At 46.4% G+C, this 22,785-nt stretch overlaps 7 protein-coding genes across 7 annotated transcripts; 3 read left to right on the top strand and 4 right to left on the bottom strand.

Annotated features, from left to right (window-relative positions):
• Positions 1-1,018: 1,018 nt before the first annotated feature.
• Positions 1,019-4,776, top strand: TREMEDRAFT_67852 (uncharacterized protein; the record flags this gene model as incomplete). The annotated part of the gene is made up of 16 exons (XM_007002957.1): positions 1,019-1,110; positions 1,282-1,668; positions 1,798-1,963; positions 2,116-2,229; positions 2,275-2,374; positions 2,431-2,515; positions 2,565-2,850; positions 2,902-2,967; positions 3,013-3,148; positions 3,202-3,352; positions 3,402-3,641; positions 3,784-3,907; positions 3,960-4,105; positions 4,245-4,531; positions 4,637-4,699; positions 4,748-4,776. 16 exons carry the CDS (start codon positions 1,019-1,021, stop codon positions 4,774-4,776), a joined length of 2,472 nt encoding a protein of 823 aa, XP_007003019.1.
• A 1,327-nt stretch (positions 4,777-6,103) lies between these two features.
• TREMEDRAFT_27844 (uncharacterized protein) lies at positions 6,104-7,798 on the top strand (the record flags this gene model as incomplete). Its single annotated transcript, XM_007002335.1, has 5 exons — positions 6,104-6,233; positions 6,378-6,491; positions 6,820-6,956; positions 7,220-7,359; positions 7,600-7,798. 5 exons carry the CDS (start codon positions 6,104-6,106, stop codon positions 7,796-7,798), a joined length of 720 nt encoding a protein of 239 aa, XP_007002397.1.
• A 293-nt stretch (positions 7,799-8,091) lies between these two features.
• Positions 8,092-10,678, bottom strand: TREMEDRAFT_73350 (uncharacterized protein; the record flags this gene model as incomplete). The annotated part of the gene is made up of 5 exons (XM_007003079.1): positions 8,092-9,057; positions 9,162-10,259; positions 10,308-10,421; positions 10,476-10,538; positions 10,589-10,678. 5 exons carry the CDS (start codon positions 10,676-10,678, stop codon positions 8,092-8,094), a joined length of 2,331 nt encoding a protein of 776 aa, XP_007003141.1.
• Positions 10,679-11,434: 756 nt separating this feature from the next.
• TREMEDRAFT_60500 (uncharacterized protein) lies at positions 11,435-14,520 on the top strand (the record flags this gene model as incomplete). Its single annotated transcript, XM_007002778.1, has 7 exons — positions 11,435-11,456; positions 11,664-11,751; positions 11,830-12,907; positions 12,964-13,828; positions 13,875-14,045; positions 14,095-14,293; positions 14,355-14,520. The coding sequence occupies 7 exons, from the start codon at positions 11,435-11,437 to the stop codon at positions 14,518-14,520; spliced, it is 2,589 nt and encodes an 862-aa protein (XP_007002840.1).
• A 293-nt stretch (positions 14,521-14,813) lies between these two features.
• On the bottom strand, positions 14,814-16,318 carry TREMEDRAFT_37941 (uncharacterized protein). Its single transcript, XM_007002439.1, has 4 exons — positions 16,219-16,318; positions 15,622-15,908; positions 15,332-15,433; positions 14,814-15,150 (listed from the first exon to the last, which is right to left on the bottom strand). The coding sequence occupies exons 1-4, from the start codon at positions 16,268-16,270 to the stop codon at positions 14,833-14,835; spliced, it is 759 nt and encodes a 252-aa protein (XP_007002501.1). The 5' UTR covers positions 16,271-16,318; the 3' UTR covers positions 14,814-14,832.
• Positions 16,319-16,689: 371 nt separating this feature from the next.
• TREMEDRAFT_27838 (uncharacterized protein) lies at positions 16,690-19,684 on the bottom strand (the record flags this gene model as incomplete). Its single annotated transcript, XM_007002333.1, has 9 exons — positions 16,690-16,732; positions 16,798-16,855; positions 17,081-17,357; positions 17,444-17,712; positions 17,818-17,896; positions 18,087-18,258; positions 18,303-18,365; positions 18,574-18,961; positions 19,186-19,684. 9 exons carry the CDS (start codon positions 19,682-19,684, stop codon positions 16,690-16,692), a joined length of 1,848 nt encoding a protein of 615 aa, XP_007002395.1.
• A 551-nt stretch (positions 19,685-20,235) lies between these two features.
• On the bottom strand, positions 20,236-22,605 carry TREMEDRAFT_27280 (uncharacterized protein; the record flags this gene model as incomplete). Its single annotated transcript, XM_007002269.1, has 6 exons — positions 20,236-20,692; positions 20,734-20,971; positions 21,139-21,451; positions 21,596-21,759; positions 21,955-22,162; positions 22,450-22,605. The coding sequence occupies 6 exons, from the start codon at positions 22,603-22,605 to the stop codon at positions 20,236-20,238; spliced, it is 1,536 nt and encodes a 511-aa protein (XP_007002331.1).
• Between the last annotated feature and the right edge of the window lie 180 nt (positions 22,606-22,785).

The raw sequence follows: 22,785 nt of genomic DNA, 5'->3' as shown, positions 1-22,785 counted from the left end.
CTTCTATCTCTCGCATCCTCGCTTCTACCTACACTCAAACTTCTCAATTGAACGGCAACCTACGCAAAGCCCTTTTGCAAGAAACGTTCTCTTCTCACACTCATCAATCAGCCTCATTCGCCGCTCTCCTTCATAGCGCCGATTCCTACCCTATTCGACCGGCGGTAGTGCTGAGTAGCGCAGAACGGATGAAAGATCTTAAATGGGCAGAAGGACAGGAAGCCTTGGCAAGGGAGGTGAGTCAGGAAGGATTGATCAAGTGGGAGAAAGTGGAGGGAGTGGGTCATTTCGTTTGTCAGGGTCAAGGAAAGGGGATATGTAAAGAGGCTTTGAGAACTTTGTACGCTTCATAATCTCACGACATGTTGTATGATCTGTAGTTTACGAGTAATAATGACCCTCCCACCTCTATACCTGGGCATGGGGCCAGCAGCCTGAGGATAGGTTCTACTTGCCTGTACTTACTTTGTGAGCGTAACGGAAGGAAGAATAATGAACTATGAGATTTTAGAATTCCCAATCGACGCGTCGAAAAGAAAGTCGATGAATTTCTCTTTTGCACGTTTGACTTGATCGCACGTTCTTCTCATATCTTTCTCTTCTTCCCTCTCATGCCTGTCAGCAGCAAACATACTTGATCGCCTCTCACCCCGTAGGCCGTAGTCATTCTCGGAATCTGACACGCTCAGTCCCTTGGGTCTTTCACCTCGTCCACGTCAGAAGAGCCGGCAGGTCCGGATGATTCGGGACAGACAGACACATGCCCTTATTTTTGTGCTGATCCCGTATGACCTCTGACTTGACTTGACAGTAGCGCGTAACACGTAGATGTTCTCAAGTGTGATCAGAGCTGACTTCTCGTGTTCCCCATTCCCCTTAGTAGCACTGATCTTCTGATCTCTTCTTCTTTGGTCGCTCGACTTCTTTCTTCCACTCGTTGTTGACTACGAGAATACTGTAGAGGTTTCAGCTAGCCAAGACCGATTACACGAGAACAAGTAACTTCCAGCCCTCTTCGATGAGCTCATCTAAGGTTCAAGGACTGCGGATGAAGCAGGCAGTACAGGTGCTTCTCCTAGCTTCTGCAGGTTCTATCCTACTCGGTCTGGCGTAAGTCGTCTTCTTCCATCTTTTTCGTCTCTAGCCTTCCCTCTTCCCCCTGTTGGTGATCCGACAAGATGGCATGTACATCGCCTGTCCGATCTGAATCTGGTCTTCTCACGTTCAGGGACTGGGGAGGAGGTAGAATTGTCTTGGTGGAAGGTCAAAATTGACTCTCAGACCCCTCAAATCTCTTCTTCAACCCCACCTCCCTCTTCCTTCTCCATCGATCGGATACTCTCTCCTCTTCATCTCCCTCCTTCTCACTTTCCTCGCCATCTTCTCCTATCTCCAAGCTCCACTGAGGTTCATATGGAACTGTTTCTTCAAGCCTTTCACACATTCCGCTCCTGGGGAAGAACAAAAAGACAGACTGAACGCTTTCTATTCTGGTCAAGCAGATGTGTACGATTCAACCCGATCTCATTTACTCAAAGGGAGAGAGACTATGCTTCAACTCTTAGCTAGTCATCTCAAAGCTCAACCTGTCTCGATCCTCTCCGGAACGGAGAAACCGAAGATATGGGTCGATATTGGTGGTGGGACAGGATGGAACATTGAGAAAATGTGAGTTTCGTTTCTTCGCTCTCCATTGCCACGATCTTGTGTTATCCACCTTTGGGTCCCCAGAGGTTGTTCAGCGACAGACTGGGCGCAGAGAAGTGGTAGGAGGAAGAAATATGTTCTGATAAGTAGGGATGAATACCTTCCGATCTCGTATTTCGATGCCATCTACCTTATCGACTTATGCGAACCTCTTCTCGAAGTAGCCCGAGCTCGATTCGCAGCGAAAGGATGGAAAAACGTACATGTTTTGTGTCAAGATGCTAGTCGGTTCGTCTTACCTGAATGGGAGTCTGGGGTTTTAGACCCAAGGGGTAGTTTGACAGCTATCACCTTGAGTTATTCTTTGTCAATGGTAAGTCCTATCACATACCATGTACTGTCAATTCCTTCCTACTATCTCAACCGGCCGAAGAATGATTGGTGGTATTCGTTTGCTAATCGTCACAGATCCCGCCATTCTATCAACTCCTCGATCGATGTGACCAAGTTCTCGATCCTCAACGCGGACTCATCGGGGTAGTCGACTTTTATACCTCCCGTGAAGCTGGCATCAAAGAACGAGTACGTGAATATAGTAGGGTCGTCATATGACAAACTGATCCACAGGCTATCGGGACTGCCAGCAAACGTGTTTCTTGGATGGCCAAGTGGTTCTGGGAATGTTGGTTCGAATTGGACAATGTCCATCTCCATGGATCACGACGGGGTGCGTCATCGTTCTCGAATTAAATAAAAATAGGTCATCTGGTAACTGACCAACAGATTATCTCGAGTATAAAATGGGCACGATCAAGACTTTCAACGGAAGGAATAATTTCCTCAGCACATGGTTCATTCAAATTCCTTAGTGAGCCACAAGATGATAAAGGTTTGCTAGGTATCAGCTGACTCCCAAGTTACATATTCCTTGGTTGTTCTAGATCACGCGATGCGACAGTCGCAGCCAAAGCTTTTGAAGTGGAAGCTGGTAATCGTATCGGTTTAGGAAATGGGGGACTCATGACTCCCACTTCTCCATTCAATGTTCACCCTTGGGGATCGGGTTCTCCGGAATTGAAAAGCATGCCTAATTTTACCCTCGGACCCAGTGCCATGGGTGTTGAACAAGGACCCCCTGAATACGCTCAGACAATTCAAGATGCTGGTGCCCCTCTCAGTCCGTTTCACTATCAATTGAGGAAAGTGAGTGAATCTTTATGTCGATCCTACTCCCTACTGTGACTGATGATTTAGTCATGGAGAGTGCCTTATTTGGAAGGAAAAATACATGAACAATTTCGCACTCATATTTACGGATGGGTGAGTTGACATTTCTGCTTCTTACGAAGAAAGGCTGATAGGAAGACATGGGAAGATCCCGATGTCGACGTTCGAAAACTCGGTATCAACAAGGATGATCATATACTCGCAATTACCTCGGCAGGGGACAACGTTCTTCATTATGCTCTTTCCGCACAATGTGCTAGGATCCATGCCGTCGGTCAGTTGACATGTTTTAGGGGTTGCGTAGCATATGATAGCTGACTAGAGCAGATATGAATCCCTGTCAAGGACACATTTTGGAGCTTAAGCTGGCTGCAATCACTGCTCTAGACTATCACGATTTTTGGCTATTATTCGGGGAAGGTCGTCATCCAGAATTCGAAAGACTGCTCACTATGAAATTATCTCCCTTTCTCTCTTCGTACGTCTTTCCTGTGATAGTTTGTGTAGAGATGGCGTGCTGATGGAAGTCACGCATTCGCATATTGGAAAACACATGCTTCGCAGTTCAAACGAAACTTTTACTTTCGAGGGTACTCCGGTTGGGCTTTACGTCTTGCCCAAGTGGCGTTCTTCCTTGCTGGAGTGAGGAAAGATGTGAAGAGGTTGTGCAATGCCTCGTCGACTACGGAACAGGAGAGAATATGGAGGAAAAAGTTGAGACCGATCATTTTTAATCGGTTCATGGTTCGGATGTTTTTGGGTAATCCGTATGTTTCTCTCACCACCAATTTCCGTTCGCCTGAGGTAGCTCATACGCCGTTCATTCCCCTTCTACCATAAAGACACTTCATCCATCTCTTACACCTGACCATCTTCCATTGTACCTCTTGAAGAAAGCTGATGTGGTAGTTTCTTCAATTGGCATGCTCTCGGTGTTCCAAAGAATCAAATGAATTGTTTTCTACAAGATGGAACAGTAGAAGATTTCATCTCGGCCACTTTAGACCCGGTGCCGAAATTGACTACTTTGAAGGTCAGTTGGCAAGCAGGTCTTTGTTCGGGTACCCCATGCTGACATAGACCAGGATGATAACTACTTTTTCTTCTTATGTCTAAATGGACGATACACTCGTGCTTCATGTCCTGCTTACCTCAAACCAGAGGGATTTCACGCTTTGAAAAATGCCAAGATTAACAATGCGTTCAAATTGCATACGGATACTATTCTCAAGTGAGTCAACAGCCCACCTCTACAATCCCTACTGGTCCAACTTTCCTCCAACTTCTCATACCTCTTTGTCACATCTCGGCAGATGAGTTTTTATTCGTTGACTAAAACTCTCTAAATAAGACCACACTCTGATTAACAGCGTCCTGCGAGGTTTACCAGACTCTAGTCTTACCAAAATCATAGTCATGGATTCCATGGATTGGTTTGATCCTATACCCCCAACCACCCCTCTACCTCCTGTCGGTGCACAAGCACTGGACCAGTTGGATCATTCGCCTGAAGTGGCCTTAGAACATCTTCGTTCGGAACTCGATTTTGAGATATTGGAAATGCGTCGTGTGCTCAAGATTGGTGGTCAAGCTGTATGGCGTAGCGCAGCAAAAAGACCTTGGTATAGACAACGATTCGAGTTGGCTGGGTTCAAAGGTGAGTTAACGCTATCATCACGTCACATTTGAATTGCCATCAGAAAATAAATTGGAGATAGACTCCTTTGTATATTGGGTGATGGTGAAAGATGGCTGATGACAGTTGAACCGGTGGATATCAGGGAAAATGGCAAGGCTATTGATCGTGTGAATATGTACGCTTCTTGTGAGTGATGTCAAAGATCTGAAATGGGGGAAGTAGAGCTGATGATAGTTTGGCGTGCGGAGAAGGTGGTGGAGTGAGGAGAGCTGTGGTTCTCGAGTATGGGGTTTCTTTTAAAAAGAGGGAAGGTGGCTTTTTGAAGACTTGGTCAGATCCATGAGATCGTGGAGCTGCTGGGATATGACATGTCTGGTATGTGTAGGCAGATTAAGAACGATTACCATAGGCAGCTGGCCATATCAGCTGGGTGGATGTACAAACGCTGCACGGACCATGTCAAGAACAATGAAATGACATGGCCACGTGCCACTTTGCCACTTTGCATCGTCTTCGTCGCGTCGACATCTCACGCCGAACTGGATAATCCCGACGGACCTCGAATTAATCCCGACGCTAATTTGGCCATTTCCCACAAATCCCGTCACAACTGGCGAGGATCCCGTCACTACCGGCGAGGATCCTGTCACTACTCACCCAAATACCTGCACTCCCTCAATATTGAGAATTACTGAGATGTAAGACATGTAGATTGATCTTAGAGAGTTCAGGATGCATAAAATGCAGAGACATCAGGTGTATCATGCATATTGACAGCTCCGAAAATGTGTTTTCGGACCCGAAACGCGTCCGAAATGCCCGAAAGTGGTCCGAAAGCGTCCGAAAGTGGCCCGAAAGTGAATTTCTGGCTTAAAGGGGAGGGTCACATAGTCCGAAAAGCGATCCGAAAGACACTGTAGCAGGCTCAATATTGAAGATTTTGGAGATGTAAGACATGCAGAATGATCCTTGTGAGTCCAGGATGTGTAAAGAACAGAGCTATTGGTGGCTGCATGCATAGGGAAGAAGCGCAGGTATTTGGGTAGTAGTGACAGGATCCTCGCCAGTTGTGACGGGATTTGTGGGAAATGGCCAAATTAGCGTCGGGATTAATTCGAGGTCCGTCGGGATTATCCCTACACGCACATCTCACCCTCATTGCAGGTTGCTTGCTGCCTTTTGATCAAAAATCTATTTCAATCAAGCTGGTCACCTCGACCCCAGCAGCGACTCATATACCTTGGTATTACTTTGCTTGCTCTGTGCTCCATTTATTCATCCTCCTCGCCCTCAACTCTGAGATTCTGTCTGCAAGCTCCCCCCCCCCCCCCTTCACCCTCCTTCGGTCTGAGTGTTCCTTCCGGTTCGAACACCAACTTCATCCTTTCGTCTCACCCATTCAACACAATTTGAAACTATCATTCCTCCCATTCAACACCCGACCGAAACTCATTCAGGCTACTCCCTCTACTCGTCGCCCACTTGCAATAACACCCTCTTTCACACTCATCACCCCATACCCGATCTCATCAGCCTCTTACACTCTTCCCTCCCCACTCCTCTACCCTCTAGAACGCACCAACTCTCAACATGGGTCAAGGATCTTCTTCCTCTCTCCCGACCTCCCTACCCCAATACGCACTCCATTGTCTCCGAGTAGCCGAAGGATCACCATCAGCAGGACTGATCGAACCTTTCTTCGATTATCTCATAGGAGTCGGTGTGGACTCAGATCCTTTAAAACCATCCGGATCTCCCGTACGAACACAATCTGGAGAAGCAGGGAAAGCAGATATGATACAACAATTTGATAATGGGAATCGAGATAGAAAAGATGATTTAAGAGGAATGGAAGGGATGACAGGGGTTGAAGGAATGGAAGGATTAAGTCCTATTGAATTAAGTCAAATTTTAAGTCGACATGAAGGGAAAAGAATATCTTTAAGGGTTTATAATGCCAAAAGTCAAAGAATAAGAGGTATGTAAACATTTTCTTCTCCTTCCTTACCCTCCTTCTTTCACAAATGACTCACTCCCGTTCATCTCTGAGACCATCTGCAACCCTCGATGTTCTCGTCTTCTCTTCCTCTTTCACCTCACAATTTTTAACTAATAAGATGCACTAATAAATGGACCCCGGTTCAGACGGACGATCTTAAGTAAATCTTCCCGAGTAGTCTTAGTGAGGAATGAGGAGTCAGAGGATTTGGGAAATAGGGATGACAGGGGAAGGGAATGAGTAAAGGGATAGTTCGTAACTATGACATGAAGCTGATAAACAGACGTATCACTCATACCTAGTAAAGAATGGTCCAAAACCTCTTTAATAAATTCAGAATCTAAACCTTCCCTCTTAGGTCTCAGTCTAAGAGTTTGTAATCCCGCACATGCTCTTGAATCCGTTTATCACGTATTGGACGTATTAGAAGGTAGTCCAGCCGAGGTGGGTCTCCTTTCTCATTTCGCCCACTTCATCTCCCATGAGATCCCCTCTTTGTCAGATATCACATCTCTTATATGTCAAGACCTTTGCGTGTGACATTATTGCTATATGTCAACAATACAAATATCTTCCTATATCTCAGCGTTACGAAATTCTATCATATCACAATCATACAAACATCTCTCGATTCACATTTGATCCGTACAAAAGTGTCCTTGAAAGAATTATAATTCTGTGAAACGAGAAAACGTTGTTGATTTCAGATGGCTGGGTTAGTACCATGGGGTGATTTTGTATTAGCTTGGTCTGGAGGTCCATTACATTCCGAAAATGATTTTTACCGTTTAATTGAGAATCACGTCGATAAACCATTACGTTTATTCGTTTACAATTCCGATCTTGAGTGAGTTATCTCTTTCATTCTCTCCAGTTCCCCCCTCCCCCATCCAGTCCCATATTCTTTACCTTCTATCGTTCCACTGATCATCCTGTTTACTTTCGCCCTTGATCACCCAACTTTTTCCCGTTTTGCGCTATTTCTCGTTCCAAGAATCTCCATCAAGATCCTACTTATATATTTCGATCCATCTTACCACTGAACTAGGTTTGTAACGATCCAGAATCTTTCCTGACTGACTTCTAGTAACCTACGAGAAGTCGTACTTTATCCTACACGACAATGGGGTGGAGATGGTCTTATAGGTTGTGGAATAGGATATGGTCTTTTACATAGAATACCTCAACCTCTTACTCCTCCAGAAACTGTTTTCGCTGCTGATGCTTATTTCGGTGATTTATCTTCCCCACTTCCTGTATCCTCTGTCACTTCGGTGGGGTCATGATGATATCAAAAGAATGGAGTGGTTTTGCATTTTTTTCCGGTACTTTCACGATTCAATGCATGATTTGTTGTTTTTGTTCATTCCCTCGTCTTTTCTTTCCACAAACTCTTCCGCCACTGTAAACATGTCAGCTCTCTTTGCTAAAGCCCGAGTTTCTTCGAAGGTCATAGCACCCACCATAGAGGGTGGCGTACATGTACCAGTATGATTATCGATGTGAAGTATGACTGCTCTATAATGGGATAAAATTTCGATAGATATTTGTAAAATTCATCTCATCAATTTAAAAACAACTACTCGACAATCTTATCTATTCTCGTGGCAGGAAAGCCATAACTAGTCCTGGATTCTGGCGCTCTGACGATATTCGGTCTCATAACTTTCTGAGCCATCCCAGTCAAACTCCCATTCCCATTTCCATTCCCATAACCACCTTGTCTCCATCCACCACTGTACATACCACCATACCCCATTCCAGTTGGTCCTGACCATCCACCGGAACTTGAAGAAGGTTTTCTAGATGGAGTAGGTTCACTCCCTAAAGTACTTTTCCTAGGTGGACAATCCGATTCGGTTGACAAGATGTCTTTCTCTTGACCTTCCGCACCAGAATTAGTATCAGGTTTTGAGAGTCTATACAACCTCTTTCTCCTCGCTTTGGCCGGTACTCCAGCAGAAACGGGAGTCGACATACCTGAATTTGTTTTACCCAAATGAGGGAAAGATCTAAAAGCAGTATGTTCATGTCCTCTTGCATAAGGAGATAAAGTATGAGCGGAATATGATAATGTTGCAAGTTGGGATACTGAATTATTTGGAAGTGTGATACCTTCCATTCCTGAATTTCGAGGGGGGAAAGAAGTACCTGGGGAAGTACCAGTGACTGATATTGATAGTGAAGATTGACGATTTCGTATAGATGATTTGGTATCTATGGGAATACTTGATGCAGATGTCAAAGTAGTCATTGTTTGTGAACGTGGTTTGTCAGTCGTCCAACTTGATGAACCGGTTTTGGTATAGGATGAAGTGATGGTGGATTGTTGACGTGATAAAGTGGATCGGTATGGTGGTGGAGGAGATTGGGGGAATGGGAGAGATTCACTTCTTGGTATTTGATGCGAAGAGAAGATGTCGGATCGAGACGTCGCAAGACGACGTAATGAAGAAGGACCGGGACCGGGGTGTGTAGCAGAAGGGAAGAGATGAGATCTGGGTCCAGGTGTTGGGGGGTGGGATGTAGGTGGTACTCTTGGACTCTAGAATAAAGTTAGCTAAAGGTCATATTGCTTCCTGTGAATTTGGGACAAAATCTCAGTCTGGAGAGTTTGATTTTGATTATAGGGATAAGTGAATCACTCACCCCGATAGTCGACGAAGCACCTCCGATCGAACTCGCCCGAGCTGTCACACTCCCATTCGTCGCTGTTCCTCCTGGACTCGGCATGATCCCACCTGTATCCGAAGGTGCACGGATTCGAGATTGAGTATGATATACTCTTGGTCTGGTGATAGTACCACCTCCGACAGCTGTAAAAGTTTCCCATTCGACGTCTTTGGTCATCTTAGGTCCGAGCATCGTATCCCTACTCGACCTTCTTGCTCCACCAGGCCGAGAAGGGAGAACTCTAAGAGATTCTTCCATTTCAACCATATCAAAACTTCGGGTCTCATCATCCTCATCATCTTCATCCCAAGTATCACTGACATCTCCTCTATCTTCTCCCACTTGACTAAGTGTTTGACTCTTCATCAAACCTCCTAAACCCTCACCCTCCCTCGCTTTCTCCCATAAACGTCCAAACGCTTCATAACCGCTGTGTGTCGGTACACCCTCCGGACGTAAACCATAAGTTGGATCATAATCTTCTATATCCGGAAAGACGGTATAACTCGTTAATGAATCACTGGCAGCCAAAGATGATCTTCTCGCTCTTGCTTGTTGTTGAGCTCTTCTTCTTGGAGTGAGATTCGTTCTTGATGGTGATGGGACATAAGGTGGGAATATCGGTTTCTGTGAATAATTTTCTATATCTTCATCTTCATCTTCATTTTCCGTCATAGCAGAGTCGGAAGTCATAGGGTGGGCATAGGCCAATTCTACTTTCCCTCCAGTACCAGTATCTGTAAACCATCTTTGAGAAAGTCTATGAATGATACCTGGTAGATCTTCACGGAACATTTCTCTCAATTGACCTTCGATTTCTTGTTGTAAATAACCTCGGATGACTTCTATCGAATCAAATGTAGAAGATACGTCCACATTTTGTAAAGGGTCATTTTTGAAAACCAGGGTGATCCCTTTGGATGCCGAAACGACAAGAATGAGGATAGCTCGGAGATGTAATCGAGAAAGACGGAGTGTCATAGGTACCAATAAAGGCTGTGAGGCAAGCAGAGGAGTGGAAAGTGGGAGCGTGGAAGATGGAAGGAGATTTGGGTTATGTGATAAAGGATTAGCCTGATGTTATCAGCTCAACATTTCATTCGCATAATTCAAGTAGCTGACCTGTACACGACAACGAACCTGAATCCAAGCGTCACCTTGATATCCTAATCGAAGTATACCTCTGAATCTATCCAGTGATAGATCCCCAATTTCGAGCAGAGTCAAAGTGGGCGGCTGCATAATCAACAAGGACAGTTCAATAGTTGGTGAATATCAAGCAAAGCTCACCTCCTTACCCATGCTCATATCTACCACCTCTATCCGTCCTTGGATGACGGGAGGTTTGTTGCCCTGTAAGTTTCAGCTCTAGGAAATCAGAGAGAACGTGAGGCATGACGCACCTTGTTGAGAGCACCCTCCAACATGGCCTTTGCATCTTCGATGAAACCCGGCGAGAAGGCTGTCGCCCATGATGGGAAGGTGAAAGACATATCTTCTCACTACTAGTGAACACTCTCAAGTCATCGCGGTGTTGAAGATGGTTACCTTTCTTCCTGTTGAGAGTAAAGGTATGGGACGCGAATTTATCCGGCACAGTGGTGGAAGCAAGTCACGAGGCTCGTCTATTTTTTTTTCAACTTTTAATGCCGTCATACCAAGTTCACCTGACACCACTGCTGATTTTATGATGAAAGAGGCATAGAACCCTTCTATTTTGGTACCCAGGCTAGTAAGGGACCTAGCATACATGCAGTATATGCAGCATACTGAGTTCTAGCAGCAAACGGCCGCAGCCTCTCATTTCACTCCTCAGGACCTCATGAAATCTTGGCACTTCTCCTGGCAGCCTGACACTCAATCACCTTTCTAATCCTGAACAACCTGACATTTTATGTGTTGAGGCATTAATCTGATTGGCTGGCACTCCTGTTGGAGCAGAATGAGGCATTTTTGTGATTGGCCGGCAGTTTTTGAGGCCCTAACAACTCAGGGCTGGATCTCGACGTGATTGCCCGATGTGGTAAAAATAAAAGCACGCACGAGATACGGCGCCCTGCAGCAGGTCTCACGGGAAAACTATATAAGCCCTGCCTCTTGCCTTCCATCCTCATCACTTCTTCATCTTTATATCATTTTTGCCACCCATTCACGCTGCTGCTCGTGAAACAGCTATCGATTGTAGACTTTGTTGTAGCGTACGTAGTGAGCGTAAATAAAGACTATTGGTGTGTCAATCATTGTGCCACATGCTCACCATGGCGGATCGTGGTACGTACTCCCCCTCATCCCATCGTCACCTCTGATCCCTCCGTCGTCGCCATGGTCAGCGTCGACGTCATCGCTCTTCCCCGCTGCCCGCTGCATACTGAATGCTGCACCCTGCAAGTCGTTCCCGACGTTTATTATGACCATTGGTCCAATCCAAACATTCAATGCATTCCAAGCATGGTGCATATGAGCCACGCTGACTATGAGACGTCACCAGCCTCCCGAATAGGTCGGCGCCGGGCTGGGCGACCGTCAATGATAGCACAACGCACCCTGCTCCCGGTCAAAACAATCAGTGAGTCCTTCATCTTACCCTCTCAGCGATCAGCAGGGTGCAATCATGTAAGCTACGATTGGAATGCTGATATCCTAGACCGGGGCCAACGGTCACGACTCCTCCAACCAGATCACTCACGAACAATCCAATCTCGTCATCTCCTCCTCCTGCTCCTTCTCCCTCAAACATCATCACCCTCAATCCCAATAGGCCACCCGTCACCGTGAACCCTGCCCCAGCTTCAACAGTGCATCCTACCGACGATGTAGCCGGACGTTCTCAGCCCAAACCTCCCTCTCCTCGTACACTGGCCGAGGCTGAAGGTTTGATGAAAGCAGCGTTAAGTCAAATGGGATACGGTCCTTTGGCTAATCCCGGATCAACTTCTCTTCCTGCAACTACCACCACTCTTCTTAACACGACCAACTCGTTTCCCCAACCCCCTGCCAATAGTATCTCCACCACTGCCCCGACACACCCGACTCAATTGGTGTTCGCTTCTTCTCATCCAAGGAATGCCGCTGGTTTCTCAGCGTACGCTGCCTTCCGGCCCAACATGACCGTTACTCTTCCGCCGAATGCGACTCCAGCAAACCCACCGACCACCACGATCGTTCCAACTAGAGTCAGTCCCGTGACAAACACCACAACGTCTATGGCTTCACGAACAGTCACTGGGTCCCCTCCTCGCACGAATACTGCCGATACTGTAGGGGCCGATACTGTAGCGGCCCCTACCCCTCCCGAATCGGCTGACGATCTCGCTGTGCGAGCAGCTCGCGCCGTTCAAACCGCATCGCAAGGCATGCAGTCAACTTGGGATCAGATCTCGGTTCTCATGGAATCCGTCACAGAGCTCTCGACCATCAACGCGAACCTTCGACATGAGCTCGCCAATAAGCAGACGGACCTCAATGTGCGTTCCGCTCAAATCGCGCGGATCAGGCAGGCAACTGAGCAGCATGTGCGCCAATTAGGCGAGGCCAATCAGAGACAGATTACTGCACTTGGTGCTCAATCGCAGAGAGAGAAGGAAGCAATGCAGAAGGAATTGGCGGCAGTGAGAGCCCGGGTTGATTTGGAGAAGGCGTCTCTAAAGTCGGAGTTGGAAAAGGCTACTCAAGCGCTGAAAGTCCCCCCGGAGCATATCCTGGGGCTCGAAGCTCGAGTCAAGGTGAGTCAAGTCCATTTCTGTGAAATTCTCACTTCGTTCGATGGCTGACGGGACAGTCCGCCGACGAGACTGCGGCATCTCTCAAAGAAAACTTGAGGAAGCGCACGGCGATGATGACGAAACTCGAGGATGAGAAGCGTACAGAGCTGGCTCGAGTTGAAGAGGAGAAGCGCAAGGCGGTAAACGAAGCAGAGAGTAGAAGTAAGAATGCAGAGGCGACTATCAACCGACTACGACAGCTTCAGACCACTCTTGTCACCGAGCGCGAATCTTTCAGAGGGGCGGCCGAAACATCGAAGTCCGAGATCGAGACGGCCAAGACTGAGCTGGCTACTGTGAAAAAGGCATCCGAAGAGAAGACCCATACCCTCCTTGATCGTATCGCCCAACTCGAGAATGAGCTCGGTATCTCCAAGATCGCCGCCGAGGCCAAAGAAAAGGAATACGAACAGGGATTGGCGGAAGCTATCAAGGAAGTCGAGGACAACGCCCGAAAGCAACACGAGACTCTCCGTTCTTCTCTGGCTGTCGCTCGAGCTGAGAAGGCTTCCATCGAGAAGCAATTCACCGCAGCCAACGAATCGCTTCTAATTCAGCGTAAGACGCATACTGATAGGGTGCATAGGATGGAAGATGAGATAAGGGATCTGGACAAGAAGATTGATACGCTTCGAGGGGTATCACGAGAGGCGAGACGATCAAGCTCCGTCAGTATCGCATCGCCGTTCTTGAAATCGATAACCATTCCTGCGAAGGCCAGTGTTTCCCCTCGCCACATCGAAAGTACACCCGTCCCCATCGAATCGACCCCGAGCCCTCACAATTTTACCGCTCCGAGGACGATCGTGACCGGTCCTTCACCGAAGCAAATGACGCCGGCGAATGAGGATCAGGCATCTGGCTCGGGTATTTCGTCTGTTGGTAAGTCCTTGAATGTTCCAACTTAGATCACTTGCTTATTTTGCAGATCATAAACAGAACCGAACAGACCAAGAAGTGGTGGTGGATTTGTCGCAATCGCCTGCCCTGACGTCGAAGAAACGACCAGCCGAGGAACCTTTGTTTTTATCTACTGAAGATGAAGAGGGCTCCACTCCTGTCACAGTCAAAAGACCGAGAATAGACTTGGCATCCCCTTGTGAGTTTACTCTGGATTCATCTTTGTGTATTCGTGTACTTACGAACAGCGCCTAGACCGATACCTTCAATTTCACAGTCACATCCCATTGCACCACTACACCCCGCATCACTCCGTCCTCTCGTCTCGACCAATGGAACTCCTGCTTCGCCTACGGTAGATAAGGAAACTGTCATATGGGCCAGGAATAACATCAAAGCTTGTTTCCTAAGTCGAGCAGGAGGAAAGTATATGTGTAAAATGTGTTTGTGAGTTTAGTTTTGTTCTCCATGATTCACCAAGTCAAGTAAGTGCTTCGTTGACATGTAGTGTTGTGGCTGCTCGTCTTGCAAGAAGAGATCCGAACAAACCTAAACCTTTACTGGAGACGCAGAATCCTCTGCCTGGACAACCGACGCAGGATGAGTTAGTTACACACATGATGACTCATCCGGATATTCTGAAAGCATGGAGGGCCAAGAAGGAGAAGTTGTGATGAGTGAGTGAGTGAAAGATCGTGTTTTTTTGAAGTTGCTTCGATATATTCATCTTTCTGTTGGTTCGTTGGAGAGATCTCATCTGTCGTTTGAGAGACGAGAAGGGGAAGAAATGATAAATGGGTAGTAGATCAATTTTCTTTTCGTTGGTTTACTGAAGAATTTCCATCCGTCGCTCTCGTATTTTTACAGGGGGAGAAAAGGGGTCAAGAGACGTAAGGGTCAAGAGACGTAAGGGTCAAGCTGTAGAATAGTAGAAGACATCATAATCAATGGTGTCGAGACATATTTTCGATCGTATGCATAAAAGTCTAAGCAAAAACTTTTTTCCTGCTCAACTCGTCCTCACCGACTTCTTCTCGAAGTCGTTTCCTCCTCTCATCTCTCCCTTCTTCCAATTCTTTTCTGACGCGATACTTGGCCCCAGCTTCCGCTTTGCTAGCAGCGCGTACAGAGGCAGGTGAGACGAATTCACTATTTGCGTAAACGGTAGGACCGCCGAAAGAACCTTCGAAGATCCTTATTGGGGTGAGTACGAATCGAGGGCCTATCTCGACGAGGGAAGGGGTAGGTTTCGGTTTTCCTTTAGGACCGGAGGATGAAGAGGGAAGTGGGTCTTTGTATATGATCTGGGATAAGTATTATATCTTTGCTGGAAAAATACGTCTCAAGTCGACGATAGTCTTGATGAGAATATGGCCAAAGGTTGGTGGGAGAATGAATGATTCCACAAAGATGAAGGGCGGGGTCTCGTGTGAATGGGCGAGGTGAAAAGGTCGGATAGTAGAGGGAGGGAAAAGTGAAACTCACTTGATAATTTCTAAACCAGATCCGACCGTCTAAAACGGAGAATAAGAGGATATGATCGATGAACGGTTTGAGCCTTCTAGAAGTTCGTGGGACGGAGAAGACCTGATAGTCAATTTCATTCACTCAGTTCACCAGAAAAAAAAACATAGTTTGGTTGTTCACGCCTGAAAACAAGGAAGAGATAATCATTTCTTACATTCTGAGAGCAACGGGTTGGTTGATGATGAAATTACACGGAACATGAAGAAGGTGATAAGGTTTATTAGAAAAGAAAAGATATAATAACTCACATGAGCCAACATTTCCTTCAACAAACCCCATTCTTCACCTTCCCATCTCCCATCAAAGACGACTACACCTCTACTACCTTTCAAACAATTCCCAGTCATTTTCAATTCATCCATAGTGTGTAAATTCTGAACGTGAAATTTAACACTGGGTCCATTAGGTGTTCTACTCAACCACATGTATAAATCCGTATGACGACGAGCTTCGAAATAAAGTGCGTTGGAACATGAATTTAATTCTGCTAATTCGTTTATCAGGTGAAGTGAGGATTTAGAGTCTAGTTTTGAGTCTGAGAGTGAGTTTTCATACTTGAGTCACATTTTCAAAATTATGGAAAACAAATTTCGAGTGAATAAATACGGATCCATTTGATTTGGAGGTAATATACATTGATTTGAATCGATGACGTCTTGTATTGTAGCAAGATATTTCTTGGAAGACGAAGAATTTGTGGAAAGAGGGTATGAAGAAAATACGAGAGACGAAGACAATTCAGGTAAAAGTTAGAAAGTAGGTCGATGAGAAGGTTGAAGAGGATCGAATGACAGAGTGTTAAGTGAAAAACAGAGAGATAAGTCATGTAAAATTTTATAACTCACCTTTCTTACTATGTGGTAATAGAACTTCTAAATCCCTCATCAGATGTCGCATCCTCTCTGTAACCCCTCTACTGCAAAGAATCAACACCTTGTCTTTTCTCAAAGCTATCTTTCCCTTTTGTTCCTCTGTCTTTTCTTCCAAAGAAATCTTAGATTTTCCTTTAACTTTTTTATCCCTCGTCACATCTTTGACAAGCGCTTGAGTGGCCTTCAGAGCTGATGCCATGTTGACTCTTTCTCACTGGCCAGATTGGGTTGGATTCACCACGGAAAGTTTGAGTTGACAAGGAAGAGAAGAACAGAGGGACGGACATGTTCAAAATTCTGACTTTTGTAATGTTACGTAAGATTGCCATGTCAAATGTGAGAAATAGGCTTGCAAAGTTGACCCTCACAAATAGGCTCCATATAAAATGCAAGAAGGCTACATATGAACATTGCAGGCATTTATGCAGTAAAACGGATACAACATTAACCCTCTAATCCCCTGAAATGATCTTCTTTACACCAAGGTCTGTTCATCAGCATTGCAGCACCAAGACAGGGTGTTTAAGCAAAAGGGGAGGAAGGAAGGCTTACGGTCGATATGCGTCCCCAGACCAATACGCACGACATCGGAGTGAGAAACTATGAGGATCTAAAAGATTAGTTTTGGTTTATAGCTGACGCACGCTCTTTCCCAATTATCTCACTATGTCACATAGTCTACTCTCCATTTACGACGTGAGTCATTCAAGAGAGTGATCCTGATATGAAAACCTTTCTCTACCCCGTTCGACGACATATCAGGAGGCTCTTGGAACAAATAGGGATACCGAAATAAGATAAGTATCGAGAGAAAGGAAAGGACAAGACCACCCACGCTCATATCCCCTCACACCGGCTCGATACGCATCGGCCATATCTAAAACATCACTAATCTTCCGTGTCGTAGTCAACTCTTTCCGAGCATATGCAAATGCGTCCAAAGCCATCTGATGGAGTCTTTCCGGACGGTCGAGGTATCTTCGTAATTCTTCGTCAATACGTTCAATAGGCCATGATGGTTTGAGAGGGATAGTGAAACGTTTCAAGGCGGATTCTTGTTCCGTGGGAAGGTCGGCAGCTACCACACAACCTGATAAAAAAGCTTGTGCGTACTGTCTGTCAGAGGATGCTTTACGTTATCAAGTGGTGAAATTGTGTGAGGAGGTTGGAGAGAGAAAATTAAGGGAGAGAGACTCACTTTACGTATCATCTTCCTTTCCAAACTCGCATCAAACACACAGATCCTTGTCTCCCTCAACCGAGTGGCAAAATCTGCCCTTAATCGTCTATGCTCCGCATAATATGTATGATTTCTCTGGTACGTTTCCAAAGGTACTTTTCGGGCTTCTTCCGGTGGCCAAATGAAATAACCTGGGTGTAGATGTCGAACGATTGGAGAGGGGAGTATGGAAGGATCTTCTTCTTGTCTATGGAGTTGATCACTGACTGTAGTGCGGATCGGATAGACTGGACGTTAGCATGTCTTGACACTTGTTTTCCATCCTATAACCGCCCTTCTGACCCATATCTTCTCTGGACGGCAGGAGAAGTATAGATAGATGTTGGACTCACAAGAACTTTCAAATCCAAACATTTTCGCGTCGACAGTTTTGTTCATCCATGGCATAGGATAGAAATCCCATTCGTTACCCTGCGTGTCAGTTAAAGATACGGCGTTACAAGAGAAAACAAAAGCTCTTCTGCTCCACAACGGTCGTCAAGGGACATAATTTGACCCGGGTGACCACCATGGAAGGCCGTCTTCTTTCTTGGAGGACCGACGCAGCACCAACGACGTACCAGGAATGTATTTTTAGTGATGGAGAAACAGTGATACTTACAGTGTCCGGGTTATGTCCAAACAACCCCATCTCCCAGTTCGGAAACTCCTTTCTCACTCTCTCATACTCGAACACCTCTTGAAGCTCAAAGGCGTATTTTGACAATGTTATATTGTTGGCTTGTGGATACCATTCCAACATGCATCTGAGTGAATGGCAGTCGCCTAATTGTCTGAAGATCTGTCAGCTTTCGTCATTCCAAATACGGAGACATACTGCACCAGAAGGGTTCCACATTCCAGGACATCTACCAGAGGATCTTTTTGTTTAAAGATGTCCCTTTTCATTAGCATTCCATATCATTATCACCTAGAGTATTCTGCTACACTCCTTCTCAACATCTCAGGCATTCATTGTCATAGGCTGCTTGACCGAACATGCAGTCATTCCACATGACATTGTCTAAGGCCCAATTGGGGACTCGGAGAAACATTGTAGGCTAAAGGGAGGGGAGGAGGGAGTGAGGGAGGAGTGTGACCAAACTCACGAGATAGTCCAAGCAATATCAAAAACAACTTCCCCACATGCCTGTTCCCCTTCCTCATTCTCATCCTCAGTTATCCAAGGAGGTTTCACCCATTCCTGTTGCGATTCCTCTTCTTCCTCTATTCCAGGAGGTCTACCAGGATCCCCGAACCCAAACCACCATCCTCTATCTTTCCGCTTCCTTCTTTCCTCCTCCATTTGCTTCTCACTCTCCCAAATCCTCTTACTAGTCTCCAACTGAGCGATTCTTCTCTGTCTACGTTTAATATTGGCTGAAAGAGGCAATGAGGAGTTCCAGCCAGCCCATTTCGGTCCCCAGACATCTACGATGACGTTAGGATGCCGAAGAGCGGCGTCAACGAGTTCGTACGTGTGTGTGTTCATAACGTCTAAATTCACCTCGGTGGCGTGTCAGCAAGGAGCTTTTGTGCCATCGTGATAGGTCATACTTTCCTGGAATGTGGCAGCCCCATTGTACATCTACATCGAGGATATGATCAAAATGACGACTCAGCGTCATGAGGATGAATAACCTTCTAGAGCAAAGAGAGGAGAGAGCTGAAATTGCAGTGACCTAGAAGAGAGAGGGATGAGAGTGAAGAATACCACCCACCGGTCAAAAACAAGACCCTCCGTTTTCTCCCTTCTATAGGTGTATGATCCCAAGGACTTTTCCCAACCTCATCTCTATTTCCCCACCAAACAGGCCACCAATCCTCAACCTCTCTTCTCAATCTCTCTTCCTCCCTCTCACCTTCTGCGGTCTCTTCCCCGTCTCTCTGAGACTGACGAAAGCCCTCTTCCCTCCTCCATCTCTTCTTCTTTGTCAAAGAAGACAATTCTTTTCTCCTCTTCCTTTCATATTCTCTTCTCAGAACTACCAAGTCCGTACTTTCTCCCAGCCAAGCTTGATGTTGTCCGGCCTTGCGAAGAGTATGATGCAGACTCAGTTCTCGAACGAGGAGGAGAGTCAATATGGGAATGCTAAGTGCTAAGAGTATAGGAAGAATACGACGTCGACTTAGTTGACCGTAATTAGTCGGACTGAGTCTTCTCCGGGGACGGTATGTTGGAGGAGGGAGAGAGATGAAAGTTGTCAGGGGGTAATACATGAAAGTCGTGAGGGAAGTGACATCAGTGAGGGAGGCGATAGTAGGAAGGAAGGATATGTAGCTGGAATCGGAATTGAAGTGGGGGATTCGAAACATGAGGTTTTAGATAAGGGAACCATGGAAGTATGTACACTTAAAAGATGATGGACGATCTGTATGGTATGAGTGAGGAAAGGATGAAAAGCGGAAAGTTGTAAAAAAGATGAGAGAAGCTGAAAGCACGGATCACCGTGCCAAGAAGGTGAACAAACGGACGAGAGAGACCATCCCTTCTTGGCATGCACAAAAGGATGACTTAGTTTGTTTCACGATCCTGCATGCTGTCCTATACACTATTGCTGATCCGCCCGACACAGCAACCTTACCCTAGACACACCATCTTCATTGAAGTGGGCAGCTTGCAACCTGCCAATCCTCGCAGTACTCTCAAGGTTTTCAACAATACAAAAAAAAAGGTTTTCCAGCACCGCCCACGCGCCGCAGCCACGTCAGGCACCCACGCCGAGACGTGCGACGCCCCGAGCGCTAAAAGTGACAGACACGCGACCACCCTATGACGTGGAGTGGCGTTCGGCCGATAAGCAACATTCTTTCACCGACTCTAAAGCTTGTCTCGCTCCAGTCCGTATGAAAAGTCCTTGTAGACTGGCCATGCTTACTGTCCGCCCCGCCGATTTCTCTTCTTCCACCACTCTTTCCACTTTCTCACCCATCTCCTGCACCTCTTCCCAGTCCAAAGACTCCAGACCTGCGGCCCCTGTCCCGACAATGGACTTGGTCTCGGGTTGAGCAGACAAGGAAGGCGAGTAAAACTTGACGAACAATCTTCGTGCTTGTTCACCTGTCGCATCACCCAAATGTTCTTGCAGATCCACTCTGCCAGGTCGAATGAGCGCAGGATCCAATCGAGAGTAATGGTTCGTGGTCATGAATATGATCCGTTCTTCACTCGAAGCCACCCCGTCGAGGGCATTGAGCAGACCGGAGAAGGTCACAGATGATTTGAACCTTACATCAGCAACTTCAACATAGCTGAGCTGATAACTCACCCATCTTCTGAAGTCTGCGTTCGACGATTGAACGCAGAGTCGACGTCTTCCAGTAGGACGATACTTCGTTCGGGGACAAGACCGAGGAGATGGTTGAGTTTGTCATCTGTCAATCCTCTTTCGGCCAAATTCAATAGGCAGATATTGTATGACAATGCCCCTGCGAGAGCTTGGATGAAGGATGTTTTGCCGGATCCAGGTGGACCATGAAGAAGGTAGCCTCTACGATAGGGTATGCCTACGTGTTAGTGACACCGACTTGCATCTGCCATGCGCTCCCGAGCCACGCATTTGTGACAACCGTAACGTCATTGGCAGACGACGGATGAACGATGAAAAAGGTGATCTTGACAGTGGAGACATGAAAGTGATAGCGGTACTAGAGTCGCTCTGATGACTGCTTACCTCTTTCAGCGTACCATCTCCCTCTTCCCAGAAATCCCCTCACATCACTCTCAATCCTCTCCGCCACACCTTCAGCCAAAATCACACTTCCCAGCTCTCTCTTCCTTCTAGGCTTTCCAAAAGGTCTCCATTCCGTTCCCCATGCTGTATAAACCACCGTTTTACCCTCTGTAGATCTTTCGGCCAGAGTACGAGCCTCAGAAAGGAGTATAGGGAATAAGTGTCGACAGGAGGACAGAGTAGTGAGTGTGAGAGTTTCCCATGGAGAACCTGAATGGAGATCCATGAGTTTAGCATCACGTTCTCGTTTGACCTGTGGTCAGTGAGTCTGTGCTACTTTTTGTGTCCAAGATAGAGATCGCTCAACGATTGGCTGAAAAGTTGTGGAGGTTCAAAGCTGACATGATGGGGAAAGATGGATTGATGGGTTGATGGAGACAACATGAGATGAGCTTACCTGAAACCATACACCTCTATATCTGAAATAATGAGTGCCGGGACCTGGAACTAGATTAAATACCGCCTCACTCGATCCGTTCTCATGTTGTTTATAACTAGTCTCGACGGCAAGCTCGTGACTGCGTAATTGGACGGAACGTGTTGAACCCCACCATCCCCTCCCTGGCGAGGTTTGTGGTGATGTTTTTCCACTCGCATCATATTTCAACGATTGACTAGGCTTTGACGCTTGGTCTCCAGATCGAGAGGTAGAGGACGTAGATGTCGAAGCGATGGATGAAGAGGAGGTAGAAGAAGCAGAAGGGAAAGAAGATGGAGTAGAAGTAGGATTTGACGTGAGGGATGAAAGAGGAGTACGATATGAAGAAGGGGAAGTTGATGGTGTGGAGATAGTAGATGCGTTCATCGGTCGATCTTGTAAAGCTTGTAAAGCCATCCATTCCAAAAACCAAGGATAAGATCTATCTTTACTTGGGATCTCCAGGGTGACCAACATCCTTCTTTGAGCGAAAGTACTTCCCAAAGTAATGGATCTACGTAATATAGTGAGTAATACTCCTATACCCTATTCATGAGCTGAGGTTGAACTTCTCTATCCCTCTCTCTAATCCCAGGGCTTTTGTTTTCAAGTATTTCAGATCTGACCCACGCCGAGATCACTCTACCTTGAAAGTAGGTAGGTGGGTAAGTACCCCTCCGATCTCCGCCCATTCCAAGGACTCATGTCCGCATACAAGCTCACAGGGGGAACCCATGAATGAGCCTGATAGCATTCGATGTACAAGGGTGGAAGATTAATGGTAAAGTGGTGAAATACATGTAAGGAAAGAGGAAAGAGGAAAAGAGACATACCATCAACCCAGCGCCAGCAGAGAAATAAGGACTGATGATCAGTCTTTTCCTCTCTCTCTCTCTCAAAGGTCTGCGGACGTAGTCACATGAGAGGGTGTGAGGGGAGAAAGGGGACTCGGACCCACTTATCGGCCAATATTTTGGAAATGAACCCATTTGTCAATTCTGGAGTAGGAGGAATGGCTTGAGGTGGAGGTATGAGGTCTGGCTGTTCTGGTGTGTTGGTAGGAGATGAGGTGGATGAGGTAGATGTGGAAGATGTAGGACGAGGTCGGAACATGATGTAAACTGTCGTCTCATTCGAAAGCCCTTAGGAGCCTGGGGGTTGCCAGCTAC

The sequence above is a fragment of the Tremella mesenterica genome (assembly GCF_000271645.1).
Source record: "Tremella mesenterica DSM 1558 unplaced genomic scaffold TREMEscaffold_2, whole genome shotgun sequence".
NCBI lineage: Eukaryota > Fungi > Basidiomycota > Tremellomycetes > Tremellales > Tremellaceae > Tremella > Tremella mesenterica.
This window is presented reverse-complemented; position numbering and strand designations above follow the sequence as displayed.